We start from the raw sequence: 16,142 nt of genomic DNA, 5'->3' as shown, positions 1-16,142 counted from the left end.
GACTCGTCCTGAAAATGAAGAAAATACAAAATGTTTCAGTTTTTATTTGGTTTCAGAATCCTCTCTCCATTTTTTTCAAATTAGCTTAACTGGGATAGGTTGTAAAATGGTCTCAAATTTTAATGCGATAGCTTTTCATTTTTAAGCATAATTGTATCATCCACACTTATTTGACCTCTTAATCTCTTCTATACCTTTAAATTAAATGGCATTTGTGGTTCCATTTTATTCAAAGGAATTTGCTATCAAGAGATTATGAAATCGTTTAGACTTACTGAGAAGATTGAGCATAACCATTAACCTAAATCATTCATACACATATACAGAAACACTAAAAAAAATGTATTGAGGGATAATTTTACCAGATGCTAATTTTTGAATTGATATTACCTAATGAGTTTTTCATTAAGGAAATTGTGTTCTTCTAAAGAGCCATGCATGTTGTTGGAAAACTTGTGACCCATTCCATCTTCTAAATGTTCAAGAAATTAATTTTATTTCCTTTCTAAATATAAATATCCATTGACAGTGATCTCGATGAAAAACATTGCAATACATATTGAATACTAAATTTGTTTGAGAGATCTCATTAAATTATATGAAATGTGGACGATTTCTTCTTTCTAATGCTAAGCCAAAATCTATCTGGGATAAAGTATTATAGACTTAATTCAAAAGATAAAATAATTAATTTTAAAAAATAATGTTTACTTGAATTTGTCTTATTGTTTTCTAATGATTATTATGTCTAAATTTATTATGTATACCAAACATCAATGTAATCATTGCACAAATTAAAAGATTCTTAGCAAATAAATTTTAAAAAATTAGTGATTAGATATTTTTTAAAAAATGCAATAAAAGGGGGGGGGGGATCAATAAAACTGAGGAAAAAATTTCTTAAACATACAATTTCATCTTCCTTCAGACATTTTAAAATTTGCATCAGCATTTGAAGATCAATTTTAATGGTTATTTTTACTATTTCAAAATTAAACATTAAGAAAGAGGGGAAGTCTGGTACAATAAGATTAACTATTGAAGTGTCAATTTTGTATTCTTAACCTCCGGCTTGAACTAATCAAGTGTTAAATGTTTCCAAATTTAGTATCATGACCCCCTAGGAATACATTTTGTTTTATGATTTGTTTTAATTCCATTTGGATATAAATGAGAATAATGCAAATAAAACTAAAAATTGATATATTTTCTTGTTGAACTGTTGTTATTTCTGAAAAGTAATAAATTTTTAAGTTAATGGAATTATTTAATACTGTATTGCTTACTTATTAAAATATTTAAAATTTAATTTCGGATCTAATTTTATTTAATTAGCTAAATATTTGTATATCTTTAGTGTAAATGAAATATTAATTATACAATCAATTTTAATAAAAAGAGTAATTTTATTAATTTTAGAATAAAAATTTCTTTATTATTTTTTGTGATTAAATATAATGTTGCCTCTTTCGTTCATGCAGATCAAAATTAAAAATCGAAGATTTGAAAGAAAATCAGATGGCTATGAAAGAAGCAGTATGGACTCAAGATAAACAAGTTACATACTGTAAACAGTGTAACAAACCCTTTTCAGTAGCTAGACGGAAGGTTAGTTCTTTATAATATATTCAATATTAATTTTTATTCATAAATAATAAAAATTGTGAAATATGGTTCATGTAAAAAATTAAATTATTATACTTCATATAATTCAATAATTTTAGTACTTGAATATTTTTTTAAAAAAATTTAATGGAAATTATTATTGTAATTATATCAACAATCCAAAATATATCTTCATATACAAAGTTCAAATTATGAGAATTTAAAAAAAATATTCGTTTAACAAATTACTTACAAATAATGCATAGTCATTAAACACAACTTTTTATTTATTTACAAAATAATAATATATTATGAAACCTTTTAATACTTTTATCGTGGTTATGTCAACAAATGGATTATATTTGGTTTGAACAATTTAGAAATAACCAACAACTGTGATGCCTAATGTGGTGATTGTTGAATACACTGTAATAAAATGTACATTTCTTGTTTCAATACTAATATTATAATTTTTCCTGATAATAGTATTCACAATATAAATAATAATAAAACATATTTAAAGAATTTTTCATTTCATACAATTTTATTTCTCTTCCACCTTCCATTTTTGAAACTCTCTTAAAATGTCTTTTGAGAATCAGTATCTATTTGAAAGGATTAAGCCATTGTTTGACAGAAAAACTTCATTTAGAAGGTAGCGAGTTCTATCTTCAAATTGGTGTAACAAAAACTTGTCAACTGATTCATAGAACATGATCAAGCTTGTTATTGAAGATTTTCCTGCAAAGCAAATGCATGTTAGGTCTCTCTGAAAGTCCTCTAAAAATGCAATTTGCCTCCTTACACTAAAGGACTTAAGAATGATTCCATCATATGATATCTAGGAGATCAAATGCCATTTTAACTAACAAAAGCTTTCATCATTTTCCTTTTTCATGAATCCTTGACTTTTTACTGTACTAGATTAAATAGGATAAGCTATAACAACAACAGCTATAATCGAAATAATACTTTTCTCATAATCCTTTATCCACTTATTTTTTCAGCATCATTGTAGACATTGTGGCGATATATTTTGCAACTCGTGTTCTGATAACACTATGCCACTTCCTTCATCAGCTAAACCAGTACGGGTCTGTGATACATGCTACACTCTTCTGCTACAAAGATACTCAGCTACTACAGATTATACTTGATGGGACAGCAAGCAAATAAGTTTTAGATTATTGAAAGTATACATATGTACAAAAGTGGTTTTGTATGCATTATATATTATATACTATACATATATATATATTTCAAGTTGAAATAAGAGATTTTTTTATATTGCAGAAATGAAATATCAATTGCTTTTTATGGAATGTTTACAAATTCAGATTGTGTAGAAAATAATAATATTGTAGCTTTGTTTAAATATGATATATATATTAAAAACTATATTAAAAACCTTTTTGGATTGAATATTATTTATAAATAATATTTCAAGTTGTGGCTTTACGTAAATAACAGTTACAAATACTGCTATAAAAAAAACTTTTTGAAAATGAAAAAAAAAAAGAGGGAAATCTTATTGTTTGATTTATGTATTAAATTTACTATATAAAACTGATTAAATAGTCACTTATGAGAGCTTCCTGTGCATCATGAAATTGTCCAATTAAAATACTGTTAAAAGATGTTTATTTTTTTTTATAATGGAATATAAGTATATTAAAAATATTAAATGGTGATTGTTTACCAGAAAGATTGCATAGTATTTATCATATTTTTTATGTGCTTGAACTGTTACTTTTATATAAATTAAAATTCAATGTATTTATTTATTCTCTTTTTATAATTCACATTGCTACACTGTATCTAAAAATAACACAACTGAATGCTCATTTGCCATTAGTTTATCAGCACATTGATTTTCTTTAGTATATTTGTGTATATTTTAACCTATTAATTATAATTTTACTATATTTTTTTATGGAAACTGTGTTAAGTTATTCAGATACTGTATAAGTGAAATATAGATTTACTTTTAACAAATTTACACATGTATTTGCCTCTAAACAGAAATGCATTTTATTTATCATTCATGTAATCATTTTTTCATATTCATTTTATAATGTTTTTAATTTATTTTCTTTGTGTAATGCATTTTAACTAATAAAAATGTCATTCAGTTAACTGAAATATTCTAATTCTTGTAATCATTCATTAATACAGATGCAATATTCAAAACATCCAATAATAATTAAAAGAGAAATAGAAGTGAGAAGACGAAGATTTGAAACTATGCAGCATGGTAATTTAATTGATAAACAAAGCAGAGCTTTTCTAGAAAATGCTTTGAAATTTGATTTATATAACCATCAAGATTAAAAAGCAGCCTTGCTCAAATTAAGTAAGCTACATTTCTCAAAGAAATCTTCTAAACACATCTAAAAGTTTGAACTATAAGGCTTGTTATAGAAGATTTGTTTGAATTGTAAGTTTTTGGGCAGTTTTCATTAATAAGCGGAGAAACTAAAACTTCTGAGGTTAAGAGACATGTCTTGTTGTAAATTCATTATTTATTTTTAAAACAAAACTACTCTTTTTATTCAGTTTGGTAGTTCAAAATACTTTGAAGATTTTTATTAAAAATGCATAAAACTTCAATATATTTTTATTATTGCCTTATTTTTAGTCTGTATTTTGCAAGATAATTGACTTCTATGGATAACTTACAAGCAAATGTCAAAATGTGTTTTATGTTTTGTTTTTTTAGATACTGAGTATAATATAAGCATATTTTGAATTAAGTATATAGATACTATATAGAATCTGTCAATAATAATATTTTGCATAAATCAATATATATATATCTAATTTCAAATAGATTTATTATCATTTGCATGAAAGTAACTATGGCTTGGTTCCATTTTAGATATAAATCCATTATAAAAGTCCTGAGCTGAAATTTTGCCTCTTTTGGGTACTTTAACAGATAAAATCCCACACCATCCATCCTGGAAGAAGTAATAATAGGTTTTATAAACAATCAAATAAATTATACAATGATATCAAAATTATTTAAAGAGTATATTTTTAGTTTACTGAATGTATTTTAACTTTTAAAAATACGGAGTGAAAAAAATGCATATTTTTGCTAAGTATTTATTAATTAGAAAGACTGTTCCAAAATCTATTGAAAATTGTTAAAACATTTTACAGTTAGTATAATAAAAAAAAATTTTATAATGTATGCAGCCTGAGGATTAAAATTTCAAAATATTTTGAACAAAGGGAATTAATTGCATTCTTTTTGTAAACAGGCTAGAATAGGCATCATTGAATAATTGACAAGTAATAAATATACCAAATATAAAATTGATTATATTACCTGACATTTAACAAAGAGAATTTTCCTCTTTTTATGGAAATAACAAAATCCTGGAGATATTGGATATTTTATTAAACTTTGAATCTTTGCATTTTCAACTTCCTGTGGTTCAAGAAATTCCAGAAGAATTATTTTCTTATCTGTCCAAAATGTGTAGATATCAAACTGCAAATTCAAATTATAAAAGTGAATAAAATGCAGCAGTTTAAATTCTCATTGCATTAACCATACATTTAAAAATCAGATAGAACAATGAAGATAATTCAATTACCAAGATAAGACATAACAAATTTCAGCATTATTGGAAATGAATTTAATCATACTTAATTTACTTCCTAATGTTTATTTTTAACACAATTCTTTATTTTTATGAAGTTTAGCTTTTGGTTCCAAGCTTGCATCATGTCTGCAAGATACATGTAAAATGTTATGCTGATATAGTTATTAGCAAATCCTTAATCAAATCTATATAAGAATTTGTTTAAGCTGAGAAAAATTTATCAAGTTTAGGGTATCATATCAAACTTAACTACCCTCTTTCCATTATTAATGAGAGGTGTGATAACATTTCACACTTTAAGAAAATATTAATATAATAATTATAATGCTAAAAATTTAAATGATTCCAAAACAGATGTTTTAAGTATGTTAAAAAGCCTCAGCTTTTTATACACAGTCTTTTAAAAGATATTTACTAAGCAAGACTTAGCTAATAAATTAAATTTGCAGACCTTTCTGACTAATATCAATATAGAATTTACACATTAATTTTTAAATCTACTTCTTAAAATATTATTTAATGCATAATACCTTTTAAAGCACAGTTGTTGAAAAACCGCATTTGATTTGTAACAGTTAAGTTAACAAACAGCAGTATTTTATTCATATATTTTCCTTCTACAGAAAATACACCTCAAAGAAACAGAAAAGAAATGATGAATCTATTTCAGTTATAATTTCAAATTATTATTTTGTCAAGAAGAAAAATGTCTAGATCATTTTACAATTATAATCGAATTTAAATATTAATGATAATACTTTCAAAAAAGTACTTTTACTTCAATATTATAATCAGTTAACTTAATAGCAATCATGAAAATAATTTTTCACAGATTATGCAAGCAATTTTTGAAAAAAATATGGATTTTAAATTCTATTAAAAACATTCTATTTTTTATTGGTGTCGGAGTTTTATTGAGAATTTGGTTTTGAAAAATTCCACATTTTGCAACTCATATGGGTTTTTTAAAATAATAATTCAAATTTATATTTCAGCAAAATATTGTTTTAAAAGCATAAAAATTATTAAAACTTACAAACCCATTAAAAGCTTTATATTTTCTATATATATGCAGGCTTGATTCTTTTGCCCAATCAATACTGCCTTGATGAGGTTTGATTTTACGAGCTAGGGAAATAAAATATTGAAGTTATCATAAAAAGGTACCCTTATTTTCTAATTTAAAAATTTTACAATGCAAAAAAAATATGTAGATAATGAGTTTTCTTTTTATTACTTATTTGAAAATTGAAATTAGACATTATAAAGCATTTTCTCACCAAGGGTTGCTCCATCCTTGGTCTGTGGATAGCTGTGTTCAATATAATGAGGTAAAGCTTTCAATGTTTTCATTATCTAATCAGAATACACAAATAAAAATTGGAAAAAGCAAATAATAAAATATACAATATGGATATTATAAAAGTAATGAAGAATAAAGTTCTCATACAGTGTAATTTGTCTGATTTGAGGTTGATAGGAGTACAATAAAAATTTGATTAATCCAAAAATTTAAATTAAGAAAAGCTTGTTCAAAAAATGAGCAGAAGAAAGGGAGAATTTTTAAGCTAAACGATTTTTTTAATATTCAAATTTAACTAAATAATGTATAATTAATAAATAAACAATTAGTAATGTTCATCAATAAAGTAATTAAAATATAGTACAATATTTAAAATAATAATCTCAATTTCTCTTTAAAAGTACGTATGATTTGTTCAAAAATAATTAATCACATCTGAAGTCGAACTTGAAAAATAGAGGAGAAAGAGGCCACTTTTTTAACTTTGGGGAGTAAGTTTATTGTACACAAATTGAGAAAACAGTTAATTATAAATGCATTATAACCATTTCATTCTTTACATCATTACTATATAACCTTAATTTATATTGAAATTACATAATCACATTTAATAAATTAGAAACTATTGGATTGAAATAAAAACCTACTAGATGGGCAGAAATTCTACTAAGTTCTTTTGTCAGAGTTTTTGCAGAACATCCAGGAGGCACTTTGTATTTTTCTTGCATCAAAATATTTCCAACATCAAATCTAGTTAATATGATTTTTTTTATTAGAATAGCTATGAAAAATATAAATAATGAAGTAATGCATTAAATGAAATATAATAATTTAAAAATTGTGAAAGTAGAGGGAATAAATAAAAAAAAATCAATTTAACTTCACACACTATTAGAAATACTTTTATTTACATATAATAAATAATTTTGGAATAAAATTTAATATATAGAACTATTACATGCATAAAACTTCAGATAAATATCAGATAATAAATTTATCATCAACAATATATAAAACTATAAGATATAAAAAGTAATGATAGAACTCATGATATTAAAAATTGTACACAAAAATAGTTTTAATACTAGATCGATGAAGCTATTAAGTTATAACAGCATAAATGAATCATATAGATGCTTTTAATAATACAAGTATTTTATTATCAATATCATAAAGTAAATCCAATGATGCCAAATCTTAACAATTTTTATTTTTGTATTTACTTTCTTCATTTAACAAACAAATAAAAATTTCTGTCAATAAACAGACAGTTTTTTTTTTATCCAGTGTTTTTATAATTTCTAAAAATTTAATAATAAATATTTACCTTCACTTTATAAGGAGTACAATCATAAAGTCATATCATCAAGTCATAAACAACTAGAATTCATGGAGGAAATAACCTCACTCTCCTCATAAATAGTTTTCCAATTGTGTCACCACATACCGATAATTAGATTTATGTAGATTATTCATTTATTATTTACTTAGAGGGAAGACCACACTAGATATTTTACAAGTAGGCATGCAGACTAATAGATCGTAACTCGCAATAACTTTAGAAGAATAAATAGTTCCTGAAGGAATAAAATTACACACAGAATCTCAAAATGACCTTTTTATTCAGATATAATTTCAAAATAATGAAATGTAATAGATGAATTTATAATTCTGTTTTTCAACCATTTATAAACATACATCAGAAATAATTTCTAGTGCATGTTTCAAGGAAGAAGTTCTAATTCAAATTCTTCTAAATAACTTCTCATTACAAACTCTGCTCACTTATTATGCCTAGCTTGTTAACATCACCATTCTATTTATAGAACAAATGTATTTTATTTCCATGGATAAAAATTGCATATCATTATTTCTTTTTTAATTCGTCCAGTAAGTCAATATAAATTCTAAAATCCTTGACTGTTTTTAGCAAGCATATATTCTCAATTAGATTTTGAAATCAAAGTATTATTACATTTTTTTTACCCTACTATTTATTTTTAATATAAAATAAGGAATTTCAAAGTAATCTTTTTTAAATATTTCACTACATTTTGAAAATTTCTTAATATATATAATTAAAAGAAGTTTTCCAAATGATTTTATTACTTAATTTTTAATAGTTTTCTAAAACCAAAATCAAAATTAGATTTTACTTTACAATTACCTTAATATTCATGTTTGGTTTTAATTATAATTAAAACCAAATTTATTGAAATCTATAATTTATATCAAGTTGGCTATTAATGGATTAAGCTGTTATCTAAGTCATATTTTTATGAATTCAAACACGACATTCAGACCTACTTATAACAAAACATGATATCCAAACATACTTATTAGGAGACACTTGCGTGATAGTCACTCCAGTTTCAATATCTCCATTTAAGATAGTGTGTATTATAGGTGCGGCACCTCTCCATCGAGGTAATAGACTAGGATGAGCATTTATAATGCCACTAAAATAAAAAATAATAATTAATAATTAAAAAATTAACTATTAAAATTCATTATATAGCAAATTCATTATATGAAATTTCACCATGCTTATTGAATACAAAAGATTGTATTTATAAAAGTATTTTAACATTTTAATTAATAATCTGCTTGGATAATTTGCTATTTTATGAAATAGTTTTTTAAATAAAAAGATAAAATACCTTTTCTTGAAATAGCATAAATAATGCTTTCTATTAAATTATTGATCAATAATAATGTTGTTATTGCTTAATTTGTAAAAGGTATGTAAAAAATCGTCTCCTAAATTAGTATTTGAATTTATAGGTGAAGAGATGTATAGCTAACAACATTTTTCAATTAATACACAAGAAAATGCCATGCGCTTTCAATGAGAATATTATTCAAACCTACAGTGCATATAAAATTTAATGAAATGGCAGGGGGTATGCTGAATATATTTTAACATCTTAAATCCACTGAATTAAATCCTGATTAAAAGAAACTTACTATTTACATGCAAGAATACTTTCAGATGGAATCATATGTCCAAAGGAAACCACTACTCCAACATCATACATATTAGAAGGAAGAAAGTATGGCCAGGTGTGCACTGTCATATTATTTAGAGTTGCATACTGTCGAACTGGACAATCTGACTTCAAAAAATAAATCATATCTAAAAATATGGTAATTCATCATTTACATTTACAATAAAATAAAAAAGAAAGATATTAATCCTATACCACTACAAAGGTTCTTATTTTCAAATATTTTAAATAGTTGATACAAAGAAGTTCTAAAATAAAAACATAAAATTGCTAAAAATGTTCTGTAATTGAAAAAAATTAAATAATCTTCCAAGTGGTTAACTATTCTGATCAAATGATGCTTAGCTTGAAGAAATTTTTACTGTAGATAAATCAAAGTATTATCCAACATAACTGATTTGTAGAATTCTGAAGAATATTTTAAATACAAAATTTTCAGAAAATGTACAAATAAATGTGAAATAACTGTTTTAGGATTAAACATTAGAAATGGAAAATGCAAATTAAATGGTAGAAGGTTAAATTAGAATTGTAGTGAAAAATAAATGAACAAATATATGATAAAATTCAATATTTTTTAAAAAGCAAATTGTTTATATATTTCATAATTTTAAACAAGAAAATGTATATAAAATTATTTTTACATTTTAAATTAAAATATATGCACAGAAAGAGTTTGAAAAAATAAAGTCAAAATTAAAGATGAACCAGAGTAAAGAAAAAAACATATGAAAAAAGTAGATATAAGAGTCGAGCAGTATATAAATTTCATTTAGTCTTAAAGTAATCTTTTATCAAACAATAGCACTTGCCTAATTTTTAAAGACAATTAATTCATTCTCTTTCCAATTATATACAAACATCAGTCTATATAGATGTAAAAGACATAATACAGAAAAAATAAATGAAATGTAAGTAATAAATAACAAATATCAAAAGTAAATTATCAAATATTTGCAATGCAGTGATTGGCACACTTAATTTTGCTCACTTTTAAAATCACTGAATTCAATTATAAGTGGAAAAAATAGATATAGAATTCACTCTTAATCTTCCTTCTTAACAATAGATGACAATTTAAATCAAGCAAATACATAATTTTTAGCTATTGCATGCTATGTACAAGCCTATTTTTCAAGGAATTTTGTAAATTTTTTCTGCTAAAAATTAATGATCTGAAAATAAATTTCAAAATTATTTAGTTGGTTGTATTGTAAGCTATTTATTCTCTATATTTTGAAATATTTTAAAGATAAAACATATGTATAATCATTAGATCAAATTTGATGTTCCATCACGGCCCTGATCGTGTCATGCAACATTATGCTATATGATGGTCTGTGTCTTTTTTTCCTGTTCTCTCTTTTCCGTGAGAAATGAACTTAATTCAAAGGATATTATTTGAGTAAGTTAGAATTCTTGGAAATAACCAACTCTTACTCTGGGTCTCAGAAATTTCCTGGGAAATTTATATCAGCTTTATTTACAGTTTTAAGAAGTTTTCTGCTCTTTATTTTGAGTTTTAGTCATTTTATTGAGCATTATTTTGTTCATTTTATATAATTATGTAAATATATTTTAATTAAATATATATTATTATTATTTAATTTGAATATAATTGTAGTTAGTTTTTTTATTGTAAATTAGTTATATTGAAAATAGTGCAGAGAAATCAACTCGGTATAAGTATATAAGTAAGTATAATAAACTTTCTGAAGCACCAAAAATGCTTCAAACATTGCTCTTGAATAGTGAATTTGAGCATGCCACCTTGTGGTGTAGTTTGGGTTATATTAAATTTGCTATAAAGGTATAAAGTAGTGTTTTTTTATTTAAATATAATAGATTTTACTCATTTTTCTGCTTCACTGCAATGCTTACTTAGTTACACTTTTCAGAGCTCCATAATGATGCAGTGTTCCAGCTGATAGAACATGCACAGAATCAAAACAATAAGTAAAAGTTTCAAGAAACTTAATCTGTATCCTTTAGGCCTGAAAAGATTACTTAAACTTTTTTTGTTTGAGTTTAAAATTTAAAGGCTATAGTGGTGCAAAGAATTAAAATGGAAGTCTTTAATAAAATAGTCAAAACGAAACAAAAAAACCCCTACTAAATAATAGTTTAAAATAAGTTCAATAGCTTATTTGACTTATTAAGCTTCCATGACTTATTTGATTAATAAGTCATGGATAACTTCTGATATACAATTTACAAATAAAATAGCGGAAAATATTACATTCTTTTGAATAATAAAAATGTTTTATTTTCATTATAAACATTCTTTTAATTATTTACTTTTTGTGATATTCATGTTTTGATAGGAGCATACGCCGGAAAACAAACCTCATTCCTTCCTTCCTTTTAATTATTTACAAAAAAAATTAACATAAATAATAAAATTGTTAACACATTTCTAGAACAATAAAATTTATCTTCCTAATTTTTCATGCAATACACATTTAAATTCAGAAAGAACTTCCTATTTTTTGGAGTCATTTATTTATTTTGGTAACAAGTGAAACTTGATATTTTCAGAGATTTACAATCCAAAATTTTATATACCAACAAAGCAAAAGAGAAATAACCTGAAATAGAAAGAACTAACTAAATATATTTATCATTCTTTAAAAATAAATTTTGAAACCATCTACAACAATTATCATACAGGAAGGAAGAACAAAAAAGTGTAAAATAAGTATAATAAAAATGGAATAATTTAAATATACAAAAAATATAAACAAATATATAAAGTAGTAATTTTTTTAGGAAAGAAAATTATTTTGCAATTGAGATATTTCTATTTAACAATAATAATATTCAATAATAATAATGTAAAAGAGAAATAAGTTTAAGATATTTAACTTACTTTGATACACACTATATCAATATCATTAACAATTCTATCACAATCTGAAGACATTCTGAAAGCAAGAAATATGCTTATTCATTAAAAATATCATCAAATTATGATAAATGAGTTATAATGAGCATGGAATGCAAATATAAACAATATAATTAAATAAAGGACTACAGTCGTACACCATATTTTTTTAGACTCCTGTTGAATTAAATATTTGAAATATATCACTAAGCACTTTGTTCAATAACTATTAAATCATCTTCATTCCAAGAATTCCATCTTGAATAAGACAAGTAAACCTCTGGTTTAATTGAAATATATCAGTAATGGTTAAGTGTATAAACCTCTGGTTTATTTACTTAACCATTCCACTAAAATGTTAATTATTATCAATAATTCATTAAATTAGTGCCTTGTTCTAAGTTGCACAAAGGCCTTTTGAGACAGATATCATTTAGAACTATGGAGAAGTGATTATGACAATATCTGAGAAAATATCTTATCTCCAAAATGTTCTTGCATATCTGTGAGACCATTTCATGCCCTAAGCTAAGATTTACTGTGTATCACACTTGAATATGTAGCAGATCATCTGAAAGAAATGGGGGAGGAGCAAATCTTCAATCAAGTTGATTTGATTCGAAATTAATTAAATTCGATTAAAAATTATTATAATGATATTTGATTTACTTCATATATAAAATTAATTAATTTGAGAAACTTAAAACAAAAGTATTTTAGTATCTGTGCCATCAAAAGTATTATCTAAAAGTTAAAAATAGTCAATTATATGAATGAAGATTGTCAAGTCAATTTTTTAAGCTAAAACAATATTATTATTTGCTTTCCTGGCTGTCGAAAATTGATATCTTGATATCTTTTGGCATACTAATTTACACTGTTTTCTAAATTGACGATATCAAAAATATATTTCAATGACAGAATCTCTATTCCTGTACCAGTTAAAAATTTGTGTTTAGATTCTTTTCATCATCATAATTTAATCTGGCTTTCAGAATCAGTTTTGCATAATTTCTTGCTCTAACAATTTATAAATATGGCATACAATTTATCAGTAAATATAACTGCTGTCTAAGAATTTGTTTGTTTACCTTTTTGAAAAAGATATAGTTTATAAAATATCTAATAAAGGAGCTTCAAGGACATAAATTTAAGATTTATTTCTATCATTTCACATACACATATATAATATTATATAAAGAAATGATGAAAGGCAATTTTATAATTATATCTCTGATAAATTATCTTATTAGATATTTTAATAAGATTATAGTGCTTTTTTTTTCAATGAATATAACCAAAAAGAGGTACTTACACATATTACAATACTAATTATTTAGTAGTACATAAAAGATTTTTTTAGGTTCTGAAATATCGAAAAAATAATCCACAACTTTGATTTAGTGAATGCTCTTCAATTTAGATATTAAAGTCATGTTTTTAGTATTCTCTTAGATAACTAGATTATTCAACAGTGCATATAAAATCAAAATCTGTCATTAGGAACTAATATATTTATCTGCCCCCTCCCCAAAAAATTGCTTTCTCAAGTAATTAACATTCAAAATTTAAATAATCACACATTACTGTATGAGAAAAAGTTGATACTAATGCAACAATTGCTAGTTAAAAAAATAATTTAACATATTTACACTCATGATATTATTCAGCAGTTATAAAGAAATGAATAAAATAATGGAACATAATAGTAAAAAAAAAAAAAAAAAAAGTTTGAGATGAAACTAAAACAAATTTTACCTGTTTAGGTGCAAAGCTTCTAATGAAACTTTGGATATCTCATCTGTGCCATAAAACACAACTTTCCAAGAATGGACGAATTTACTTTGAGAAATAAAATTATGAAGTCGCAAAATGGCAGAATGAATTTCCAATTTTTTGCAGGGAAGAGACTTTAATAAGCTTACTTTTGATATCAGGAGCATTATGTGTATAGATAAATAAGATCAGTTTAAAATATCATGGTTTGTATTTAGGAATAATTTCTTTTTTAAACATCGAAGTAATTAAAACATTCTTTAAAGAGTTCATTGACTGTTTGAAATGTTTTCTTTATGGAACCATTCGTAACGAAACTTGCCATAACTTATTTTCAAGAAATTGTGATCAACAGATGTTAAAAAAGGAAAAAAAATTAACAATGAAAGAAATATTTGTAGTTAGTACTCATTTCCAACAATATTTTATAAAAATGGAATCTTTTGATTACAAAAATTAAAGGACTCAGCAGAATAAAGGATCCATGCAAGGTTTTGTTTACATAAATATTCCTACCCAATGCCAATACAAACAAGAAATCTTGAACTAGATTAACATATTTTTAAAATCGGTTTTCCTTGTAGTGACACAAGAATAAAGGAAAATACTTATCTTCAGATGGAAATATGATTACGCTACAAACTGCAACATAATTTGTACAATAATATTCAATTTTGTACAATATGCAGAGTTTGGCCTTGAATTCTTCAAGTGTACTCGGACATCATTATATATTTGCTGCAATAAGATAAAAATATTTTATAGCATTGATTAGATAGCAAACTAAACGCTTCGATTCGATTACAACCAAGAGGGCATAAATATTTCTTCTCTTTGATTTAAAAAAAAAAAAAAAAAAAAAAAAACTATGAACGAGACGTTTCCACTTTCGATTGGAGAGGGGGAAACACATTTCTCCAGAATTCCAATCAAATAAATAAATACATGGGGGAAAGAAAAATATGAAAAGAAAAAATATATTATTAGAAAGGAAAGTTATATTGAATTCCCAATTAAGTAATTTTTCAGTCATGTGTTATTTTATTGATTCTTATGGGAGACGTATTATATTACTGAGAATCAATTTGCTTTCAGAATACCTTATGGAAAATAGTTTTTCTATAAGATTATTCTCATACTGTTCCAAGAAAATTGTATTTTTATTATTAATTTTAAATTCTATAATCTACGAAGAACAAACGCTGATATTTTCTCACAAAATTACAATCTAATGAATGGAATGAATTGGAAAGGAATTAATATCAAAATTAGTCATCACTGGAGAAAAATTTATATAAAGTAAATGATTAAAAAAATCAATTATGAATGAATTATCATATCCAAAAGAAATTACTATGTCTAAATGTAAAAAAATAATAATAAAATTATTACAATGCAGTCAAAGATTTTTTTTCTGGTGCTGTTATTATTCAAGTGGCCTATTCACTCTAATAGCACATGCTATTGTACAATATCTTAACGATTTGTTTGATATTTGAATATCATGAAAATATATAATAATAATAATAATACAGGGCATTTGTTCTAATAAGATAAGTTTCTATAGCAATATTTTTAATACAAATTAGAATTCTTATGTTTTAAATTGTTTTTGATCTTAGGGAGGATAAAGTTCTATAAAATCTGTTATGCTCCAATGTACGCGCATTTTCATTCTCAATACATCAAAAAATAAAAGAAGTAGTAATTTATACAAATTATGTCGCTTATTCTTAATGATATGCATATTTAAAATAGAATGCTCCTATTAACTTCTTTTATTCTCCTTTTAATATCTACCAAATCAACAATGTAAGTGAACACATTAATGTTTTACGTTGTTAACAAAAGCAGATTTAATATCGGAGATTTAAAAAGTAGGTTGGTCAACAGCAGAAATATTGTTCAATTACTGATAATATTTATCAGTAATTGAATCACAATTACTTATT

The 16,142-nt window shown here is 24.3% G+C and overlaps 2 protein-coding genes across 5 annotated transcripts in view; one reads left to right on the top strand and one right to left on the bottom strand.

The window, feature by feature from the left end:
• LOC129971341 (RUN and FYVE domain-containing protein 2-like) overlaps nucleotides 1-3,630 on the top strand; it is a 66,198-nt gene extending 62,568 nt beyond the window's left edge. Inside the window, exons 16-17 of one of the 3 annotated variants that reach the window (XM_056085011.1) lie at nucleotides 1,482-1,608; nucleotides 2,613-3,630. In XM_056085011.1, the coding sequence (XP_055940986.1) occupies nucleotides 1,482-1,608; nucleotides 2,613-2,762 (277 nt within the window). In that variant the 3' untranslated portion in view covers nucleotides 2,763-3,630. The remainder of the gene's footprint in view (nucleotides 1-1,481; nucleotides 1,609-2,612) is intronic. The other 2 variants (XM_056085012.1, XM_056085013.1) reach the window with 2 other exon arrangements.
• A 792-nt stretch (nucleotides 3,631-4,422) lies between these two features.
• Nucleotides 4,423-14,775, bottom strand: LOC129971343 (methionyl-tRNA formyltransferase, mitochondrial-like). 2 transcript variants are annotated; one of them, XR_008784790.1, is made up of 9 exons: nucleotides 14,173-14,775; nucleotides 12,400-12,454; nucleotides 9,490-9,638; nucleotides 8,859-8,981; nucleotides 7,170-7,272; nucleotides 6,500-6,575; nucleotides 6,260-6,347; nucleotides 4,940-5,104; nucleotides 4,423-4,565 (listed from the first exon to the last, which is right to left on the bottom strand). XR_008784790.1 is itself a non-coding variant. In XM_056085014.1 (9 exons), exons 1-9 carry the CDS (start codon nucleotides 14,355-14,357, stop codon nucleotides 4,428-4,430), a joined length of 1,086 nt encoding a protein of 361 aa, XP_055940989.1. In that variant the 5' UTR covers nucleotides 14,358-14,772; the 3' UTR covers nucleotides 4,423-4,427. The 2 variants fall into 2 exon arrangements, 1 of the variants encoding a protein (XP_055940989.1); XM_056085014.1 differs by having other exon boundaries at nucleotides 6,256-6,347; nucleotides 14,173-14,772.
• Between the last annotated feature and the right edge of the window lie 1,367 nt (nucleotides 14,776-16,142).

Source organism: Argiope bruennichi, chromosome 6 (genome assembly GCF_947563725.1).
Source record: "Argiope bruennichi chromosome 6, qqArgBrue1.1, whole genome shotgun sequence".
NCBI classification, from domain to species: domain Eukaryota; kingdom Metazoa; phylum Arthropoda; class Arachnida; order Araneae; family Araneidae; genus Argiope; species Argiope bruennichi.
Note: the sequence above shows the minus strand (reverse complement) of the source record. Positions and strands in the feature narration are given on the sequence as shown.